General features: G+C 41.4%; 1 protein-coding gene across 1 annotated transcript; it reads right to left on the reverse strand.

Moving 5' to 3' along the window:
• Nucleotides 1-147: 147 nt before the first annotated feature.
• On the reverse strand, nucleotides 148-16,821 carry LOC120018176 (dixin-A-like). Its single transcript, XM_038961225.1, has 15 exons — nucleotides 16,246-16,821; nucleotides 10,617-10,774; nucleotides 10,272-10,417; nucleotides 7,208-7,297; nucleotides 6,890-6,943; nucleotides 6,736-6,786; nucleotides 6,384-6,488; nucleotides 6,176-6,229; nucleotides 5,966-6,055; nucleotides 5,786-5,860; nucleotides 5,370-5,537; nucleotides 5,071-5,137; nucleotides 3,973-4,081; nucleotides 3,608-3,716; nucleotides 148-518 (listed from the first exon to the last, which is right to left on the reverse strand). The coding sequence occupies exons 1-15, from the start codon at nucleotides 16,266-16,268 to the stop codon at nucleotides 435-437; spliced, it is 1,383 nt and encodes a 460-aa protein (XP_038817153.1). The 5' UTR covers nucleotides 16,269-16,821; the 3' UTR covers nucleotides 148-434.
• Between the last annotated feature and the right edge of the window lie 1,849 nt (nucleotides 16,822-18,670).

The following is an 18,670-nucleotide window of genomic DNA, read 5'->3' on the forward strand; positions in this document are numbered from 1 at the left end:
TCTGAACCTTTTGTAGTAGTAAACAGTACCTCAGTAAAGACATTCAGAGCAACATTAATGACTCAAGTGTTATAAAGAGTTATAGTCCTCCATGATCATGAGTTACATTAACTGCATGTCTAGGAAATAATTCACAAATAGTCAATATTCATGCAGTAATCCATGTTTATTAAAACGTAAAAATTGTATTCATTCATATTTGGCAACTAGAACTTGTACTTCAAACAGTTACTGTAAGTCAAATGTCCATAGGAAAGAGACATTTTTTAAAGTATGGTTTTATCTCGAAACAGTAATAAATAGATTGATCCCAATTGTTATAATAGCTACCTCTGCAGGACTGCTGAGAATACTGAGAGGGTGTTATGGCATCATAGTCCAGTGGTCACAGTTTGAGGCAAGTGGTTCCCTCTATGGTTGGTTGGTTCCCACTTCTACCGTCTCTCTCCATGGTCCTCCTCCACCCAGGCCACTATCTTCCCCTCCCAGCCAGGCACCAGGGCTCCATCCTGGAACACCTGAGAACACCAACCAGAACCAGACAGGCATGCTCTTATAATATAAACTATGACATATACAGGGACAGACAGTCTCTAAACACACACTACATGACAGAAAGTATGTGAACACCTGCTCGTCGAACATCTCATTCCAAAATCATGGGCATTAATATGGAGTTGGTCCCCCCTTTTCTGCCAAAACAGCCTCCACTCTTCTGGGAATTCTTTCCACTAGATGTTGAAACATTACGGCAGGGACTTGCTTCCATTCAGCCACAAGAGCATCAGTGAGGTCGGGCACTGATGTTAGGCGATTAGGCCTGGTTCGCAGATGGTGTTCCAATTCATCCCAAAGGTGTTCGATGGGGTTGAGGTCAGGGCTCTGTGCAGGCCAATCAAGGTCTTCCACACCGATCTCGACAAACCATTTCTATACGGACCTCTTTGTGCATGGGGCATTGTCATGCTGAAACAGGAAAGGGCCTTCCCCAAACTGTTGCCACAAAGTTGGAAGCACAGAATGGTCTAGAATGTCATTGTATGCTGTAGCGTTAAGATTTCCCTTCGATGGAACTAAGGAGCCTAGCCTGAACCATTATTCCTCCTCCAACAAACTTTACAGTTGGCACTATATACAGTGGGGAGAACAAGTATTTGATACACTGCCGATTTTCAGGGTTTTCCTACTTACAAAGCATGTAGAAGGTCTGTAATTTTTATCATAGGTACACTTCAACTGTGAGAGACGAAATCTAAAACAAAAATCCAGAAAATCATATTGTATGATTTTTAAGTAATTAATTTGCATTTTATTGCATGACATAAGTATTTGATCACCTACCAACCAGTAAGAATTCCGGCTCTCACAGACCTGTTAGTTTTTCGTTAAGAAGCCCTCCTGTTCTCCACTCATTACCTTTATTAACTGCACCTGTTTGAACTCATTACCTGTATAAAAGACACCTGTCCACACACTCAATCAAACAGACTCCAACTTCTCCACAATGGCCAAGACCAGAGAGCTGTGTAAGGACATCAGGGCTAAAATTGTAGACCTGCACAAGGCTGGGATGGGCTACAGGACAATAGGCAAGCAGCTTGGTGAGAAGGCAACAACTGTTGGCGCAATTATTAGAAAATGGAAGAAGTTCAAGATGACGGTCAATCACCCTCGGTCTGGGGCTCCATGCAAGATCTCACCTCGTGGGGCATCAATGATCATGAGGAAGGTGAGGGATCAGCCCAGAACTACACGGCCGGACCTGGTCAATGACCTGAAGAGAGCTGGGACCACAGTCTCAAAGAAAACCATTAGTAACACACTACGCCGTCATGGATTAAAATCCTGCAGCGCACGCAAGGTCCCCCTGCTCAAGCCAGCGCATGTCCAGGCCCGTCTGAAGTTTTCCAATGACCATCTGGATGATCCAGAGGAGGAATGGGAGAAGGTCATGTGGTCTGATGAGACAAAAATAGAGCTTTTTGGTCTAAACTCCACTCGCCGTGTTTGGAGGAAGAAGAAGTATGAGTACAACCCCAAGAACACCATCCCAACCGTGAAGCATGGAGGTGGAAACATCATTCTTTGGGGATGCTTTTCTGCAAAGGGGACAGTACGACTGCACCGTATTGAGGGGAGGATAGATGGGGCCATGTATCGCGAGATCTTGGCCAACAACCTCCTTCCCTCAGTAAGAGCATTGAAGATGGGTCGTGGCTGGGTCTTCCAGCATGACAACGACCCGAAACACACAGCCAGGGCAACTAAGGAGTGGCTCCGTAAGAAGCATCTCAAGGTCCTGGAGTGGCCTAGCCAGTCTCCAGACCTGAACCCAATAGAAAATCTTTGGAGGGAGCTGAAAGTCCGTATTGCCCAGCGACAGCCCCGAAACCTGAAGGATCTGGAGAAGGTCTGTATGGAGGAGTGGGCCAAAATCCCTGCTGCAGTGTGTGCAAACCTGGTCAAGAACTACAGGAAACATATGATCTCTGTAATTGCAAACAAAGGTTTCTGTACCAAATATTAAGTTCTGCTTTTCTGATGTATTAAATACTTATGTCATGCAATAAAATGCAAATGAATTACTTAAAAATCATACAATGTGATTTTCTGGATTTTTGTTTTAGATTCCGTCTCTCACAGTTGAAGTGTACCTATGATAAAAATTACAGACCTCTACATGCTTTGTAAGTAGGAAAACCTGCAAAATCGGCAGTGTATCAAATACTTGTTCTCCCCACTGTATATCCACAGTAAAATGAGTCCTATATCGACATAACCTGAAAGGCCGCTAAGCAAGGAAGAAGCCACTGCTCCAAAACTGGCATAAAAAAAGCCAGACTACGGTTTGCAACTGCACATGGGGACAAAGATTGTACTTTTTGGAGAAAGGACTTCCAAATGGACAATGACCCCAAGCATACTTCCAAAGATGTGGCAAAATGGCTTGAGGACAACAAAGTCAAGGTATTGGAGTGGCCATCACAAAGCCCTGACCTCAATCCTATAGAACATTTGTGGGCAGAACTGAAAAAGCGTGTGTGAGCAAGGAGGCCTACAAACCTGACTCAGTTACACCAGCTCTGTCAGGAGGAATGGGCCAAAATTTACCCAACTTATTGTGGGAAGCTTGTGGAAGGCTACCTGAAAAGTTTGACCCAAGTTAAACAATTTAAAGGCAATGCTACCAAATACTAATTGAGTGTATGTAAACTTCTGACCCACTGGGAATGTGATTAAAAAAATAAAAGCTGAAATAAATCATTCTCTCTACTATTATTCTGACATTTCACATTCTTAAAATAAAGTGGTGATCCTAACTGACCTAAAACAGGGAATTTGTAATAGTATTAAATGTCAGGAATTGTGAAAAACTGAGTTTAAATGTATTTGGCTAAGGTGTATGTAAACTTCCGATTTTAAACTGTAGTTTATCAACCTTTATAGAGAATCCTCGTCTCTATGATCTTAAAATAGTTATTGGGTTTCGGAACTCTTGCCAATTCCAGGTGTTTTATCTTTTCATTTTGGTCATTCAGTCATTTCTCCCTCAGTGGTTGACCCTATCTAAATGTAACCCCAAAGCTGTAATCCAAAACATGCCTACCTCCTCCTTCACAGTCCCAAACTCTGGGTCGAGGGCTTTGAAGTGGTACCTGAAGCTACCCTGGCGGTCCACCGCTGCCTTGACGTCTCTCAGAGTCACCTCCCCCAGCCTAACAGCACAGTCTCACTGTCAGATGGCATCATGGTACATTGATCTGTGCAGAGACACAGACATGCACATTCCCTCACAACGCTACAGCACATAGACACACAACATACACACCAATGACACGCATGCATTCAATACCCTAAAAATATACACGTGTACTAACATACATTGCATCCAGGCAGCACGCAACCATATAACACAATGATACACATGCAATGGACATCTTCAAGACCCAAAGAGGGATTCTGGATTCGTACCTTTTGGAGATGTTGACCAGGAAAGGAGTGAGTGAGCGATCAGTGAAGTAGAGCACTTTAGTGGAGACTGTGGAGTCCAGGCCAGGGCTACTGTGAGAGTGAGCTATTTCTGAAAACAAATAAAAACCTATAGGTCGGCTTACTGGCTACAGCTTAAAGACAGGATTGATTGATTTCATTTGCCAATTAAAAAACATACACATAGTACATATGAAAATAAAAATGACAGGGACATCACAAGAAAGTCATACTTATTTCCATGGTGCTAAAACATTATATTACATAGATACAGACACATGCCATAGTTACAGACACATGACATAGATACAGACACATGACATAGATACATACACATGACATAGATACATACACATGCCATAGATACAGACACATGACATAGATACAGACACATGACATAGTTACAGACTCATTACATAGATACAGACTCATGACATAGATACAGACACGTGACATAGTTACAGACACATGTCATAGATACAGACACATGACATAGTTACAGACTCATGACATAGATACAGACACATGACATAGATACAGACACATGCCATAGATACAGACACATTACATAGATACAGAAATGAATAAATGTGTCTATTGCTCGATCATTAGCCAGCTTAAGACCCTTTTTAAAGGAAGTTGTGGTTTTGATTTGATTTATTAGGATCTCCCCATTAGCCGACACCGATGGTACAACTATGGTCGGCATGGCTTTGAGTTGCTGTGATAGTTTGTTCCACTCAACAGCGTCAGTATATAAAAAGGTGTTCTTACCAGATAGACTCTTACATTTAAAACAGGCAATATCAGAGTCTATTGCCCTGGTGTTGTATTGATGGAAATCTCTAATATAAGTAAAATATTTTGACAGGTACCTGGAGGCTGTCTTCAATAATTATGTGGACCAGATCAAGTTGGATTAATATGACCCTTTTCTCTACAGATAGCCAGCCTAGCTAATTAAAATCCTCAATACCTCCTAACATGTGCTCAATGTAATTGAATTACACAATTATATAAAGTTGCGTGAAGAGAATTAGCAAGGTTGTTGAGAACGGCAAAACAAACAGTACATCTTACTTGAGCTGGGTGGCCATGAGTCCCTGTCTGTGGGGTTGGCTCTTCGTCCTGGTGACTTGTACTGACCCTACAAGAAGACAGAGTCTCAGTTACTAAGAGAAATGCCAATTCAATCAGTCACGATGTGCACACGATAAACACGATTATCACATCAGGTGCATAATATCACGCTAACAGCATACACACAGCACCCATCTCTGTGATCCTCTGTGTGTGTGTGTGTGTGTGTGTGTGTGTGTGTGTGTGTGTGTGTGTGTGTGTGTGTGTGTGTGTGTGTGTGTGTGTGTGTGTGTGTGTACCCCTCTGTCCTGCTGCCTGCGGCGTGTGTCGAGTGTGTATAGGCGGTCCATGAGACTGGCCACCCCTTGCTCCAGTGTGTCCAGGGTGTGATGCTGAGGGTCGTGACCTGAGAAGCCATCCCTCAGACTACGCAGGGCCTCCCTTACTAGCTGCAGTTCCTCCCCCTGCTAAAACACACACACACAAACCCACACACACACATAATGACATAAACCACTAGAACTGGTGTCCAGGCAAATTTGAAGGTTGTTGATCATTTGGCCATGGCCTTTAACCTCTATTAGGTCTCTAGCTCTAGAAACAGCTATAATGATGACATGAAACATATCTAAAACACACATTTAATGAATCACCCCCTCCCTCCAACCAACATGTAAACACATGTAGGAAATGTACATAGGTGTGCATGACTCACCGCTGTGTGTTGGAAGGCCGGACCAGGGGGTGGGCCCACAGAGTTACTGTACCCACTCTTTTCACTCCTAGATGACTGAAGAAAAACAGACATAATATATCTTACCAACTTCACAAGCTACAACGAATACATGTCATTTACTGTAAGTGCAGTGGAAGCAGTTTGATTATGGTACCATACCCTGTGGCTTCCTTCATTAGAGTTGTGCCGAGCATCGTCCAGTTTCAATTGCTGTTGCTGAAGTAGTCTATCCTTTTTTCCAAGTTGCTGCTGGTTTTATAGACATATCACTGTGATATCTGTGATACTTTGATACATTTCAACTACATAATCATATCCAAATGTTAAAGTATGTTAAAATGGTGAAAATGAATTTTTTTCTGATCTTACCTCGTATTCACTGAGCAGTTTGTTCCGATCGCTCAACTTCCGTTTGAGCTCTGCCTACAAATATACAAATATATACTTATATTTGTAATGTGGATGAACAAAACATTTTGTGAATATTTGAATACATAAATAGATAGAGCCATTGAATATAAAGGTCAAATATTCCTTCTAAATGTCAACGTATGTATTATCATATCATCTGACTCACGTTCTCCCCCTCCAGTTGCTCTTTGTCCATACTGCACCTCAGTAGCTCCTGCTTCAGCTGCAGCACCGCAGCCTCCTGTACAGACATACGCTGCTGAAGAGCATCCTAATGAGGAAAGGCAGATCAAAGACAACGCTAGAGAGGCCGGCTTGCCTACCAAAGAGTAAGGACCCAATAATATGGATCATTATGAAGCCTTAAAGAGAGCACACAACTCTTCTGTAAAGGAACAGTGGAGGCTAAAAGGGTCTGTTTCTCTACCCAGAGCTGGCATGAGAACTGAATAAAAGCCACCAATCTATGTATAAGTAACAATCCAAACAAACTGAAGGGTTTGACTGGCAGGTTTTACCTTAATGGCCTGAAGGTGGCGTGCCTCCTGCTTGTGCCTCAGAAGCTCCCTCTGAGATGACAGAAAGACAGACAGAATCAGAGACATTTCATTAGGGTATGTGCTCTTATGGCAGCTCATCCACATTAAGCCCAATTACTTTTACTTACTGTACCTTCAGATCAAGAGCCTCCTCCATGCTTTGGTCCAGACGACTGCGGATTAGAACCTTCAAAGCGAGGGGATGAGCGGCATTATGAGAAAATAGAGAAATGCCAGAGCTTATAAAGAGACAGTGGCCTGGCATGAAAGCAGGCTAAGCAGATAACAGACTCATTCACACTTCTACAGTATCTGCGTCTTTTCTGGACTCTAGAGTGACAGTGAAAACATTATAGTGTGCCAGGGTCTGACACTGCTACATCACAGAGTGGCTGAACATGCCATACTATCTAAAGTGAATGTAGAGAGAGGATGGGGGTGGACACAGTACCAGCTGCTGCTCAGAGTTAGCTCTGCTATCCCCGAAGCCCAGTGAGACGTCCTGCTCGTCCTCAGGGAGAGAGCCGTGCAGCAGTAGAGCCTGGAGAGAGAAGAGAGGGATGGACACATACTGTACACATAAGATAAAGCCTACACACCCAGAATACATTTTACAGTATAAACACACACCAGAGAGAAATAAAGCCTGTTGACCACATGACCACACACACACACCGATATGGGCGTACGACCTCACATACACCACAAGCCTGCCAACCTGAACTGGACAGTGAACATAGAGCAAATGCTTGGCTCGGACATGTGCAGAACACTTTCATGTGATCATCCTCAGTTGGGCAGGGTGGGGTAGAGGTGGGGGGTGATTTTTATACCTGACAGGATAGATTAGATTGTGCTAGATTAAGAGCACTCAGCTCCTTGATACCAGATTATGTTTGGATGATCACAATCTCATTGTATACTTACCTTAACTGGAGTCTTGGAGGGATACATCTTAGACATACTAAAGACGTTCACATAAAGCTATGTTTGTATGTCTGACAGTGTATCTATCTGTGTGTATCTGTAGAGTGTGTGTGTGTGTTAAGGTTATTATAGTTTTGTGTTTTTATATTAGTTTTTTCTATTAGGTTAAACATTTTCATTTGAAATCAGTTTAGTTTCAGTTAGTTTTCAGTTCCATTTTACTCATTTTTATTTAGTTTAAGTTTCATATTATTTTGTTTTAGTGTTAGGGACAGAAAGAAGCCTATGCGTGGGAGGCTAGGAGCCATTTATGTGTTGCAAAGTGTTTGCGTTTTTTGGGAGGTCACTTCTTGACCCAGTGGGGCAGTAATGCATAAGGTGCTGGGTCAGGTCATAGGTTAGGATAGGTTTAAAGGTAGACTCAGCGAGATGACGTAGATTCACCAAGTAAACAGTAGTAGTGGGTCAATTTCTGCAACAACCAGGAGCGCTGAAGCGCGAGGCTAAACTTCTCAGCTGCTTCTTATCAGATGCACCTCCCCTACTTCACTCCTCGACTTTCGTCTACAGTCGGTTGCTTTAGCCTTACCACTCAAACGCGCCCAATATCTATGGTGCTGCTCGTGGCAAAGTCATCTCACTGAGTTTATCTTTAAATTATTAAGTAAATGTCTAACCCACCAGATTCAGAAGCTTGAAAACCCCATTAGGAAAAAAAGCTTGTAAAACCCATTCGATTTTTGTCCCCACCAAAACTAAAACTGAACATACAGTGCATTCGGAAAGTATTCAGACCACTTGACTTTTTCCACATTTTGTTACATTACAGCCTTATTCTAAAATTGATTAAATACATGTTTTCCCTCTTCAATCATCAATCTACACATAATACCACATAATGACAAAGCGAAAACAGGTTTTTTGAATACTTATTTGCATAAGTATTCAGGCCCTTTGCTATGAGACTTGAAATTGAGTTCAGGTGCATCCTGTTTCCATTGATCATCCTTGAGATGTTTCTACAACTTCATTGGAGTCCACCTGTGGTAAATTCAATTGATTGGACATGATTTGGAAAGGCACACCTGTCTATATAAGGTCCCACAGTTGACAGTGCTTGTCAGAGCAAAAACCAAGCCATGAGGTCGAAGGAATTGTACGTGGAGCTCCGAGACAGGATTGTGTCGAGGCACAGATCTGGGGAAGGGTAACAAAAGAATTCTGCAGCATTGAAGGTCCCCAAGAACACAGTGGCCTCCATCATTCTTAAATGGAAGAAGTTTTGAACCACCATGACTTCCTACAACTGGCCGCCCGACGAAATTGAGCAATCGGGGGAGAAGGGCCTTGGTCAGGGAGGTGACCAAGAACCTGATGGTCACTCTGACAGAGCCCCAGAGTTCCTCTGTGGAGATAGGAGAACCTTTCAGAAGGACAACCATCTCTGCAGCACTCCACCAATTAGGCCTTTATGGTAAAGTGGCCAGAGAGAAGCCACTCCTCAGTAAAAGGCACAGCACGCTTGGAGTTTGCCAAAAGGCATCTTAAGGACTCTCAGACCATGATAAACAAGATTCTCTGGTCTGATGAAACCAAGATCGAACTCTTTGGCCTGAATGCCACATGTCACATCTGGAGGAAACCTGGCACCATCCCTACGGTGAAGCATGGTGGTGGCAGCATCATGCTGTGGGGATGTTTTTCAGCAGTAGGGACTGGGTGATAAGTCAGGATCGAGGGAAAGATTAACAGAGCAAAGTACAGAGAGATCCTTGATGAAAACCTGCTCCAGAGCGCTCAGGACCTCAGACTGGGGCGAAGGTTCACCTTCCAACAGGACAACGACCCTAAGCACACAGCCAAGACAACGCAGGAGTGGCTTCGGGACAAGTCTCTGAATGACATTGAGTGGCACAGCCAGAGCCAGGACTTGAACCCGATCGAACATCTCTGGAGACCGGAAAATAGCTGTGCAGCGACGCTCCACATCCAACCTGACAGAGCTTGAGAGATCTGCAGAGAAGAATGGGAGAAACTCCCTAAATACAGTTGTGCCAAGCTTGTAGCTTTATACCCAAGAAGACTCAAGGCTGTAATCGCTGCCAAAGTTGCTTCAACAAAGTACTGAGTGAAGGGTCTGAATACTTATGTAAATGTGATATTTCAGTTTTTTTTATTTGTAATACATTTGCAAACAATTCTAAAAACCAGTTTTTGCTTTGTCATTATGGGGTATTGTGTGTAGATTGATGAGGGGGGGGGGAAACTATTTAATACATTTTAGAATAAGGCTGTAACTTAACAAAGTGTGGAAACGGTCAAGAGGTCTGAATACTTCCCGAATGCACTGTAATTCATGATGGTTTTTATTTATTATTTATTTTAGTTTGTTTTGGAGTCAAATACAATAGTTTCAGTATAGTTTTAGTTTTTGAAACAGGTTTGTTAATTATTTTATTTCAGTTTACTAAATTGTTTTTGTTTTAGTTTACTACAATATCCTTGGTGTGTGTGTGTGTGTGTGTAGGTGTGTGCGAGTGCATGCATGTGTGAGTGCGTATGTGTGTGTGTGAGGAGCCTTTAGTTACCTGCAGGCGGAACACCATCCTCCTGGCCTCCTGCATCTCCTTTTCCAGCTGCTCCTGGTGACACTCCAGCTGCTCCTCCCATGATCTCTCCTCCTCTGGCCCACTATGCCCCGAGGTCGGACACAGGCCACAGAGAGACACCTCTTCTGGAGGGCACAGACACACAGACGGACAGCCAGACAAACAGACAGAGGGAGAGATGGAGGCATGGACAGACAGATGGACGGATGGACAAATAGACAGAGACAGACAGAAACAGACGGGGCATGATAAAACGTCATTTTTGTAGCAGATAAATCAAATGAAAACAGATTTCAGGAATGAGCAAATTAATGTGCAGCCAACCTGTATCAGATTTCCTTTCCGTCAACTCTGATTTGTCATCTCCAGGCTCGGCGTGGTCTTCAGATTGAGCTGAGATAAATACTCCTTTAGGAGTGTCTGTGGACTGAGCGATGATGTACTCTTCTTTAGGGGAGTGTGCAGGGCTGGCTGAACTGAGGCTGCAACAGATTGTGAGAAAAGACAGGAATAAGGAGTTTGTTTGCTGCTGAGCCAAATAAAATATAATAAATACATATTCATGGAAGACATTCTTCTTGAAATTACATATACTGTACATACTGTAAATGCCATCTAGACTAAGCAATATTTCAACAGAATGATACACTGTGAACATACACTCCCTCTGTATTTATTTGGACAGTGAAGCTAAAACTTTTAATATGGCTCTATACTCCAGGATTTTGGATTTGAGATCAAATGTTTCACATGCAACAGACATGTTGTTTTAAAATACACTCAAATAAGAGATGACATTCTGTATAGTGACCAAATAGTGGCCCAAAATGCTGGAATATAGAGCCAAATTAAAAGTGTTAGCTTCACTGTCCATCAATCAATCAAATCAAATGTTATCGCCGAATATAGCAGGTGTAGACCTTACAGTGAAATGCTTACTTACAAGTCCTTAAAACCAACAATGCAGTTTTAAGAAAAATAAGTGTTAAGAAAGTATTTACTAAAATAAACTGAAGTAGAAAATAGAAAAATAAGAAAAATAACAAATAATTGTGCAACAATAAAATAACATTAGCGAGGCTATATACAGGGGGTACCGGTACAGAGTCAATGTGCGGGAGCACCGGTTAGTTGAGGTAATTGAGATAATATGTTAATGTAGGTAGTGGTAAAGTGACAATGCATAGATAATAAACAGAGAGTAGCAGCAATTTTTGGGGCCTTCGAATACGGAGGGGGGTGTAAGTAAACACAGAGATGGAATTTGTTTGTTCATTCATTAATTCATTCATTCAACTTAATTGACACAAACATAAGTGACTGTCCAAAATATTAAGTTTTACTTAAATTAAAATGCACTTTACATGCAACTTCAGACAAATGGGACACATTTGAGTCAAACAACTATTTCCTTTTTCAAACAGTCAGATAGGGGCGGGATTTAGAAACATGCTGTTTTAGTTTTTGTAACAACGCATTCTTAGGATTGTTTTTTCCTCCGGAGACATCAGTTCAAAACTGACAATGATTTCAATGTCTCTGAGAGGATGATTTCCTCTTTCAGAATGTACTGAGTCTGTTATGTACTCAGTCTGTATGTTATGATGATCTTTGTCTGTTCTGAGTACATTCCAAGCACCCTGAGGTCTGGGCCTCTTGTCATGTTCCCTCATGTGTTTTTTAGAAATGGGATCCAGCCACATGTGGTCTATAACCCCAGGCATTAGATATGGCTCCCAGAGGGGGGATTCCGTGATCCTTTTCTTCATATCTGTGGGAAAACAACCATGCTTCTGTCTGTGTGGACCAAATAGACCACCATTCGGAGATGTGCAGTATTTCTGTTACATGTATTTGAAATGTATTTTGCATATTTTTTCATTTGTATTTCACTGGCCTAGACTACAGTCTGCAAAACCCTTACGCACCACTGCACTTTGTATACCAGGGTTGGCTGGCCTTCTCTAGTCACTCGTAGGCTCAGTCACTGGTATACTTTTATTTATAAAGTCATTTTGGGTTTACTACCTTTTTATTCTGGCATTTTTATTGTTCAGAAATGTGGTGGGTACTCTCTTCGTTCGCTGGACTTTATCCTGCTAACTGTTCCAAATGTCCGAACTGAATTTGGTAAAAGGGCTTTTATGTACTCTGCGCCATCGTCTTGGAACGCCTTATAAAATACTTTTAAACTGGAAGAACTTGTCCCGATTGGTATTTTTAAATCACTGATGAATGATCTTGAGGCTGATTCCCTGACCTGTCAATGTTTTTAATTTGCTGTTTTTGATTTTTGTTATACTCTTGTGAATTCTATGTTTTTTACTAATTACTTGTAGTTTTTCATGTTGTTTGTCTGTAATTTTTCTAATGACTTGGTGCTGCCTATCTTGGCCAGGACGCTCTTGATAAATACATTTTAAATCTCAATGAGCCCTTCCTGGTTACATAAAGGTTAAATAAAAGAAATAAACAGTCCAATGTATTTTCTAACAAGATACTTCAGAGAGCTGCATTTTCTATTATCAAAATACTTTTCAACAGTCCTGATAGACAATTATATAGAGCCTATTTCTTAAAAAATAAGTTGAAATTTCAAAAACGTTGTGTTCACACATGTATTTGTTTGATTTACAACTGCACAGGACATTTGACTGAAATAGTCTGTCTATGATTCCTTTTGTGGTTTATTTTGCCTACTTTAAATGTATTTTTTTACTGACTTTTCTGTATTGTTGATAATAGTATTTCTTATTTTATTTTCATACATTCTTTAGGGTATTTTATAACAAGATACATTTCAATGTATCTTTGCCTATCTCTACAGTCATTCACATTTTTATTCAAATTTGGTCTCGTTCGGAGGTGGAGCTCATGAGAATAATAATATCTAGCATGCTGTGCAAGTGTGTCACACCCTGATATGTTTCACCTGTTTTTGTGCTTGTCTCCACCCCCCTCCAGGTGTCGCCCATCTTCCCATTATCCCCTGTGTATTTATACATGTGTTCTCATGTCGTCTGTTGCCAGTTCGTCAGGTCTTACCAGCGTGCTTTCCCGTCTTCCTTTTGTTCAAGTTCTGTTTTCTGGGTTCTGACTATTCTGCCTGTACTGACCCCGAGCCTGCCTGTCGTCCTGTACATGCCTGACTCTGACCTGATCACGAACCCCTGCCTGCCCTGACCCCGAGCCTGCCTGCCATCCTGTACCTGCCTGACTCTGACTTGATCACGAACCCCTGCCTGCCCTGACCCCGAGCCTGCCTGCCATCCTGTACCTGCCTGACTCTGACCTGATCACGAACCCCTGCCTGCCCTGACCCCGAGCCTGCCTGCCATCCTGTACCTGCCTGACTCTGACTTGATCACAAACCCCTGCCTGTCCTCGACCTGCCCTTTGCCTGCCCCGTGTGTACAATAAATCATCTGAGATCTGTACTATCCGCCTCCTGTCTGCATCTGGGTCATATCCTGAGTCGTGATAAAGTGTTTATTTTTACATCTACATTAGCATTTGTTATTTAGCATCGATAGCAACTTAGTCAGTGCATTCAACCATAGTAGAAACAACCACATTATCACAGTCATAGCATGTAAAACGCTTTTGTTACCATTACTGAAAATGTTGTTAAGGTTAAGGGTGTACTTGCAAATTTATTTTGTATTTGAAAATACAAAATACTTGTATGTTAATTCAATACGATACTTTGCAAAAGTATTATGTATGTTATTTTGATACATTGGTTTTTAGGATATTTTGTAATTGATTGTATTGTAACGACCCTGGGTTTATAAGCGCGGAAATCGACTCTGCCGTTCGAGCATTTGCATTTGTATTTTATAATTGTTGCCAGTTTCTGCCACTATTAAACCTAAAACCCTTAGGCATTACATGTTGAAAAGGGGGGAGAGACTATGTTCAAATCTTTCTACAGAAAAATGCAAGATGGGTGGATTATGATGGATTGCATTTATGTAACCATATGTTAATTAGTGTGAAGCGTAATTGACATGAGTAATTAGACTCACATTACAGTCTGTGAGATTAATGTCTGGTTTAATGTAGTTAGGATGGCATCCGTCTTCTTTAAACAAACCATACAACTCTATGCACAAGGACTACTTTTAAAAATGTCTACCGAAAATATATATATAAAAAACACATTTACTTGAAGAACAGAATGAATGTTTGTACCGTCATTCTGTTCCCAAACTTTGCATCTGCACTGTTCTTCAAGTAAATGTGTTTTTGTAAAATGTTCAGTGGAAATTGTTAAAAGTAGTCCTTGTGCATATAGTTATATGGTTTGTTAACTTTGCAATCACTGGTTTTTGTTTGACATACATTTTAAAGTGAAACATCTGAGTCTCAGCATCACTCTGTTACCATGGAATTACCCTTTATCCACCCTTTATCCATTCACTAACACTGTGAACAGAGGGAGATTAATTAGGGTTAATTGGGCCACAGGAGGGTCTGTATGTGCTCTCTTACTGTGCCTCAGCTGTAAATGATTGATACTGTATGTGGAGGCAGGTACCATATGATGCTTGCTTGGATTGATATGTAATTGAGTTGGTAGGGATGTATGGTAGATACAGTATGATGACTTCAATAGAGTTGTGACAATTAGGTTATATACCATTTAGATATCATATTCAGGAAGTTTGGTACGTTTTCTGTCATAAGAGGCCTACTTTGTTGATTCTACTGAGCTGCTGAGAAACAGGGACAGTAGGTTACATCAACAGAGCCTCTGTGGTCTGGTGGCCATCTTATCTGATTCTACTGAAGTGGTTATGCCTAAGTACTCCCCATTGATAAACACTGCAAATCATTTCAAATAATCTTGTAATAAGAACTACAGGCAAATAAGTATGAAGGACATGCCAACCAATGTTCTGTGTAAATCTCTCATCGTGGCACCGCCCTTCCTTTGTCCTGGGTAGTTTTATCGCTACATATTCTACTTTCTGGGGGTTTCCTTAAAAGATGTACCCTGCTGATCCGTTGTGCCAACTGAAACAACAACATACAGTAGAGATACCTAGATTAGCAAGAGATTAGCCTTTGAATGTCTTTTTTAATCCCTTTATATCAAATAAAGTAAATCTTCTTGAAATAACATGTTTTAATTCAAATCTGTCTTCAATTTAACTGAATGAGCATTGATTTAACTTTTCAATTGTATATCTGAAAGAGGATCACATGCACCTGTGGCCTATTTTACAGTATAATGTAATTTGTGTATTTACTGTAAATATATTTTGGGTTGGAAATAAAACCTCCACTATGGTGGGCAAATATTAAACATAAATTATCCTAATCTCTGGAACTAAATACTGTATAACACTAAAACACCATGTGAGATTGGACATGCCCATATACAGTGTGATGCTAATCAGTCTGATCAAAGTAAATCTGAGATGTAAGCCGATCTGCAAATGGAAATCACAGCAATGCCAAACACTGTAGTTAGCCGTTGCTAGGCAATATCACTCATTCAGCTCACATAGACTATAGATTCTCTTCCAGACAAACAAATACACGGACGCACAGTATCCATACCAGAGAGGCACACCCACACCTACATTCAGACAAAAGCCGAAAATTATGTGAACTACTCCATTTCTACGAGCTATCACACTATGATTCGTTTCTCTAACACGTGTATCAGAAATATATATTGTAGGAACATAGGATAATATTGATTAGACAAATAAATTACATCTTCTAAATGACATAGTGCTTGCACTGTATCGAGGTGTCATAACCACTCCCGTCACTGTAAAGGTAGCACCATACTGTCAAGGCACATGTAGAGGCACTGGTCAATGAACAAACACTGCATTTATATATTACAACCACTGATTGTAACAACGAGAAGGAGAGAGACAGTTATGTTGTGTAAATCAAGAGATAATGCAAATCATTTGTGAAATCCAACTCTTACCATTTCATCTGTTTGGCTCCCATGCTGGTTAGTTGCACTCTTTACCTCCCATTCAGCCTCTGCCCTGCATGTGGGTGATGCTGCCCTAGTCAGTCAGAAACATAGCCCCCAAACAACCCCAGCAGCAGAGGTGGGAGCAGCACTGCCAACACTAACCAGCAGACTTAGCCTCCACGTCGCAGACACTACTGTGTGCAATTTGCAATAACAGCGTACAGCGTACTCAAATCCTCTCCAGCGTATTCCCTACATAAAGCTACAAATCCTAATCAACAGCCCTGGACTCTTCTATAAATCACTCCCTGGAAGAACCCAATGGAAATCCTGTCGCAATCCCCCCAGCCTGTGGCAGAAGGGAGAGGATTGGTGTTCAGGCTCACCAGCGGCTGAATTCTGCCTGGTTTTTCAGAACACACTCCCCTTGTGGCTGAGCTCTCCTCCATTTATTTTCTCTCTTTTTTTCTCTCACCCTCACGCTATATCTTCCTTCCTCCGCCTCACAGTATTTCTAGTGCTCAGCCGCACAGACGTTTTTCTCTGTCCCTTGTTCTTTCAGTGAGCAGCAAGGCTGTCAGACATAACTCTGTCGGAGTGTTTACCCTCCCCCTCCCACACTCTCTTTCATACCTCCCCTCCCACACTCTTCCCCTCTCACTAGAGGAGGGGGTTTGTATGTGCTGCTACTGTAGCTGAAATGGGACATATCTCCTTTACATTGGGCTGTTAATCTACAGTATATTCTAGGCTAACACTGTGTGGTGTGTGGTTTCCAACTGAACCATTTTTGGCTGATTCTAAATCACAGGTTTGCATGGAGCCACGTCAAACAAGTTGAGCATGTGTGAGTGGGTAATGATATATTATCTTAGAGTGAGTACCTCGAACAACCAGATCGAGGACACTGGGACATATAATGCTTATTAAGCATGGATAATAATATTTTAAAGCTATAATCATAGCATGTGACATGAACTATATGATTTGGATAAATAAGCATCCGTTTTCTATTAAATCAAATACTCACAACCTGAGTTTAAATGCATTTTTTGTTGATTGGAGACAGATATAGCACTTGCACAACACAGTATTATCAGCCTGACCAAAACTGTGGGAAATTTGGATCATCTTGGTTTGAATAAGGGAGGCAATGAAGACAAAAGGCTTTGTTGACATGGCAATGCTAATGATACGTGTTTACTCTTTTGGGCCCTAGCAGCATCAGCAGGGGAAAGGGATTGAGTTGTTCTTGTAACTAACACTAAGTATCATATTTGCCCCATTAAATCAAATCACATTTTTATTTGTCACATGCTTCGTAAACAACAGAGTGAAATGCTTACTTACGGGTCCTTTTCCAACAATGCGGAGTTAAAGTTATAATAGAAAATAGAAATATTGACACAAGGAATAAATACACAGTTAATAACAAATAACAATGACGAGTAAAAATAACATGGCTATATATATAGGAAGTACCAGGTAATAACATGGCTACATACAGGGAGTACGAGGTAATAACATGGCTACATACAGGGAGTACCAGGTAATAACGTGGCTACATACAGGGAGTACCAGGTAATAACGTGGCTACATACAGGGAGTACCAGGTAATAACGTGGCTACATACAGGGAGTACCAGGTAATAACGTGGCTACATACAGGGAGTACCAGGTAATAACATGGCTACATACAGGGAGTACCAGGTTATAACATGGCTATATACAGGGAGTACCAGGTAATAACATGGCTATATACAGGGAGTACCAGTACCGAGTCAATGTGCAGGGGTACGAAGTAATTGAGATAGCTAGTGTGAAAGTGTGTGTGAGTTAGTGAGTGTGTGTGTGTGTGTGTGTGTGTGTGTGTGTGTGTGTGTGTGTGTGTGTGTGTGTGTGTGTGTGTGTGTGTGTGTGTGTGTGTGTGTGAGTGTGTGTGTGTGTGTGTTTGTGTGTGTTGGGGTGTCAGTGTAAGTATTTGTGTGTGTGGGTAGAGTCCAGTGTGTGCATAGAGTTAGTGCAAAAAAAGGGTAAATGCAGGTAGTCTGGGTAGCCATTTGATTAGCTATTTAGCAGTCTTGTTTAGAAGTCTTATGGCTCAATGGTGCAGCTGTAGAACGTTTTGATGATCTGTGGGCCCATGTCAAATATTTTAAGCCTCCTGAGGGGGAACAGGGCACATCCCTTGACAAAACTATCTGTTGTTGTTATAAAACCCATATCTTGCATCAGTCAACAATGACTTGTTTCTCAAACACAGCTCATTGCTATCTGTTTTATATTGTGTCCATAACAGTTTGAAAAGTGTATCCTGCTTCTATACACAACAGTAGTGCAACAGTCTCAATGGTGCCTAGAGCCTACACTTAAAAGTTATTGATAGGCCTTCTGTATCATTGTGTGCCAAACATTCTGTGCTAATTAGGAAA

Source organism: Salvelinus namaycush, chromosome 23 (genome assembly GCF_016432855.1).
Source record: "Salvelinus namaycush isolate Seneca chromosome 23, SaNama_1.0, whole genome shotgun sequence".
Taxonomy (NCBI): domain Eukaryota; kingdom Metazoa; phylum Chordata; class Actinopteri; order Salmoniformes; family Salmonidae; genus Salvelinus; species Salvelinus namaycush.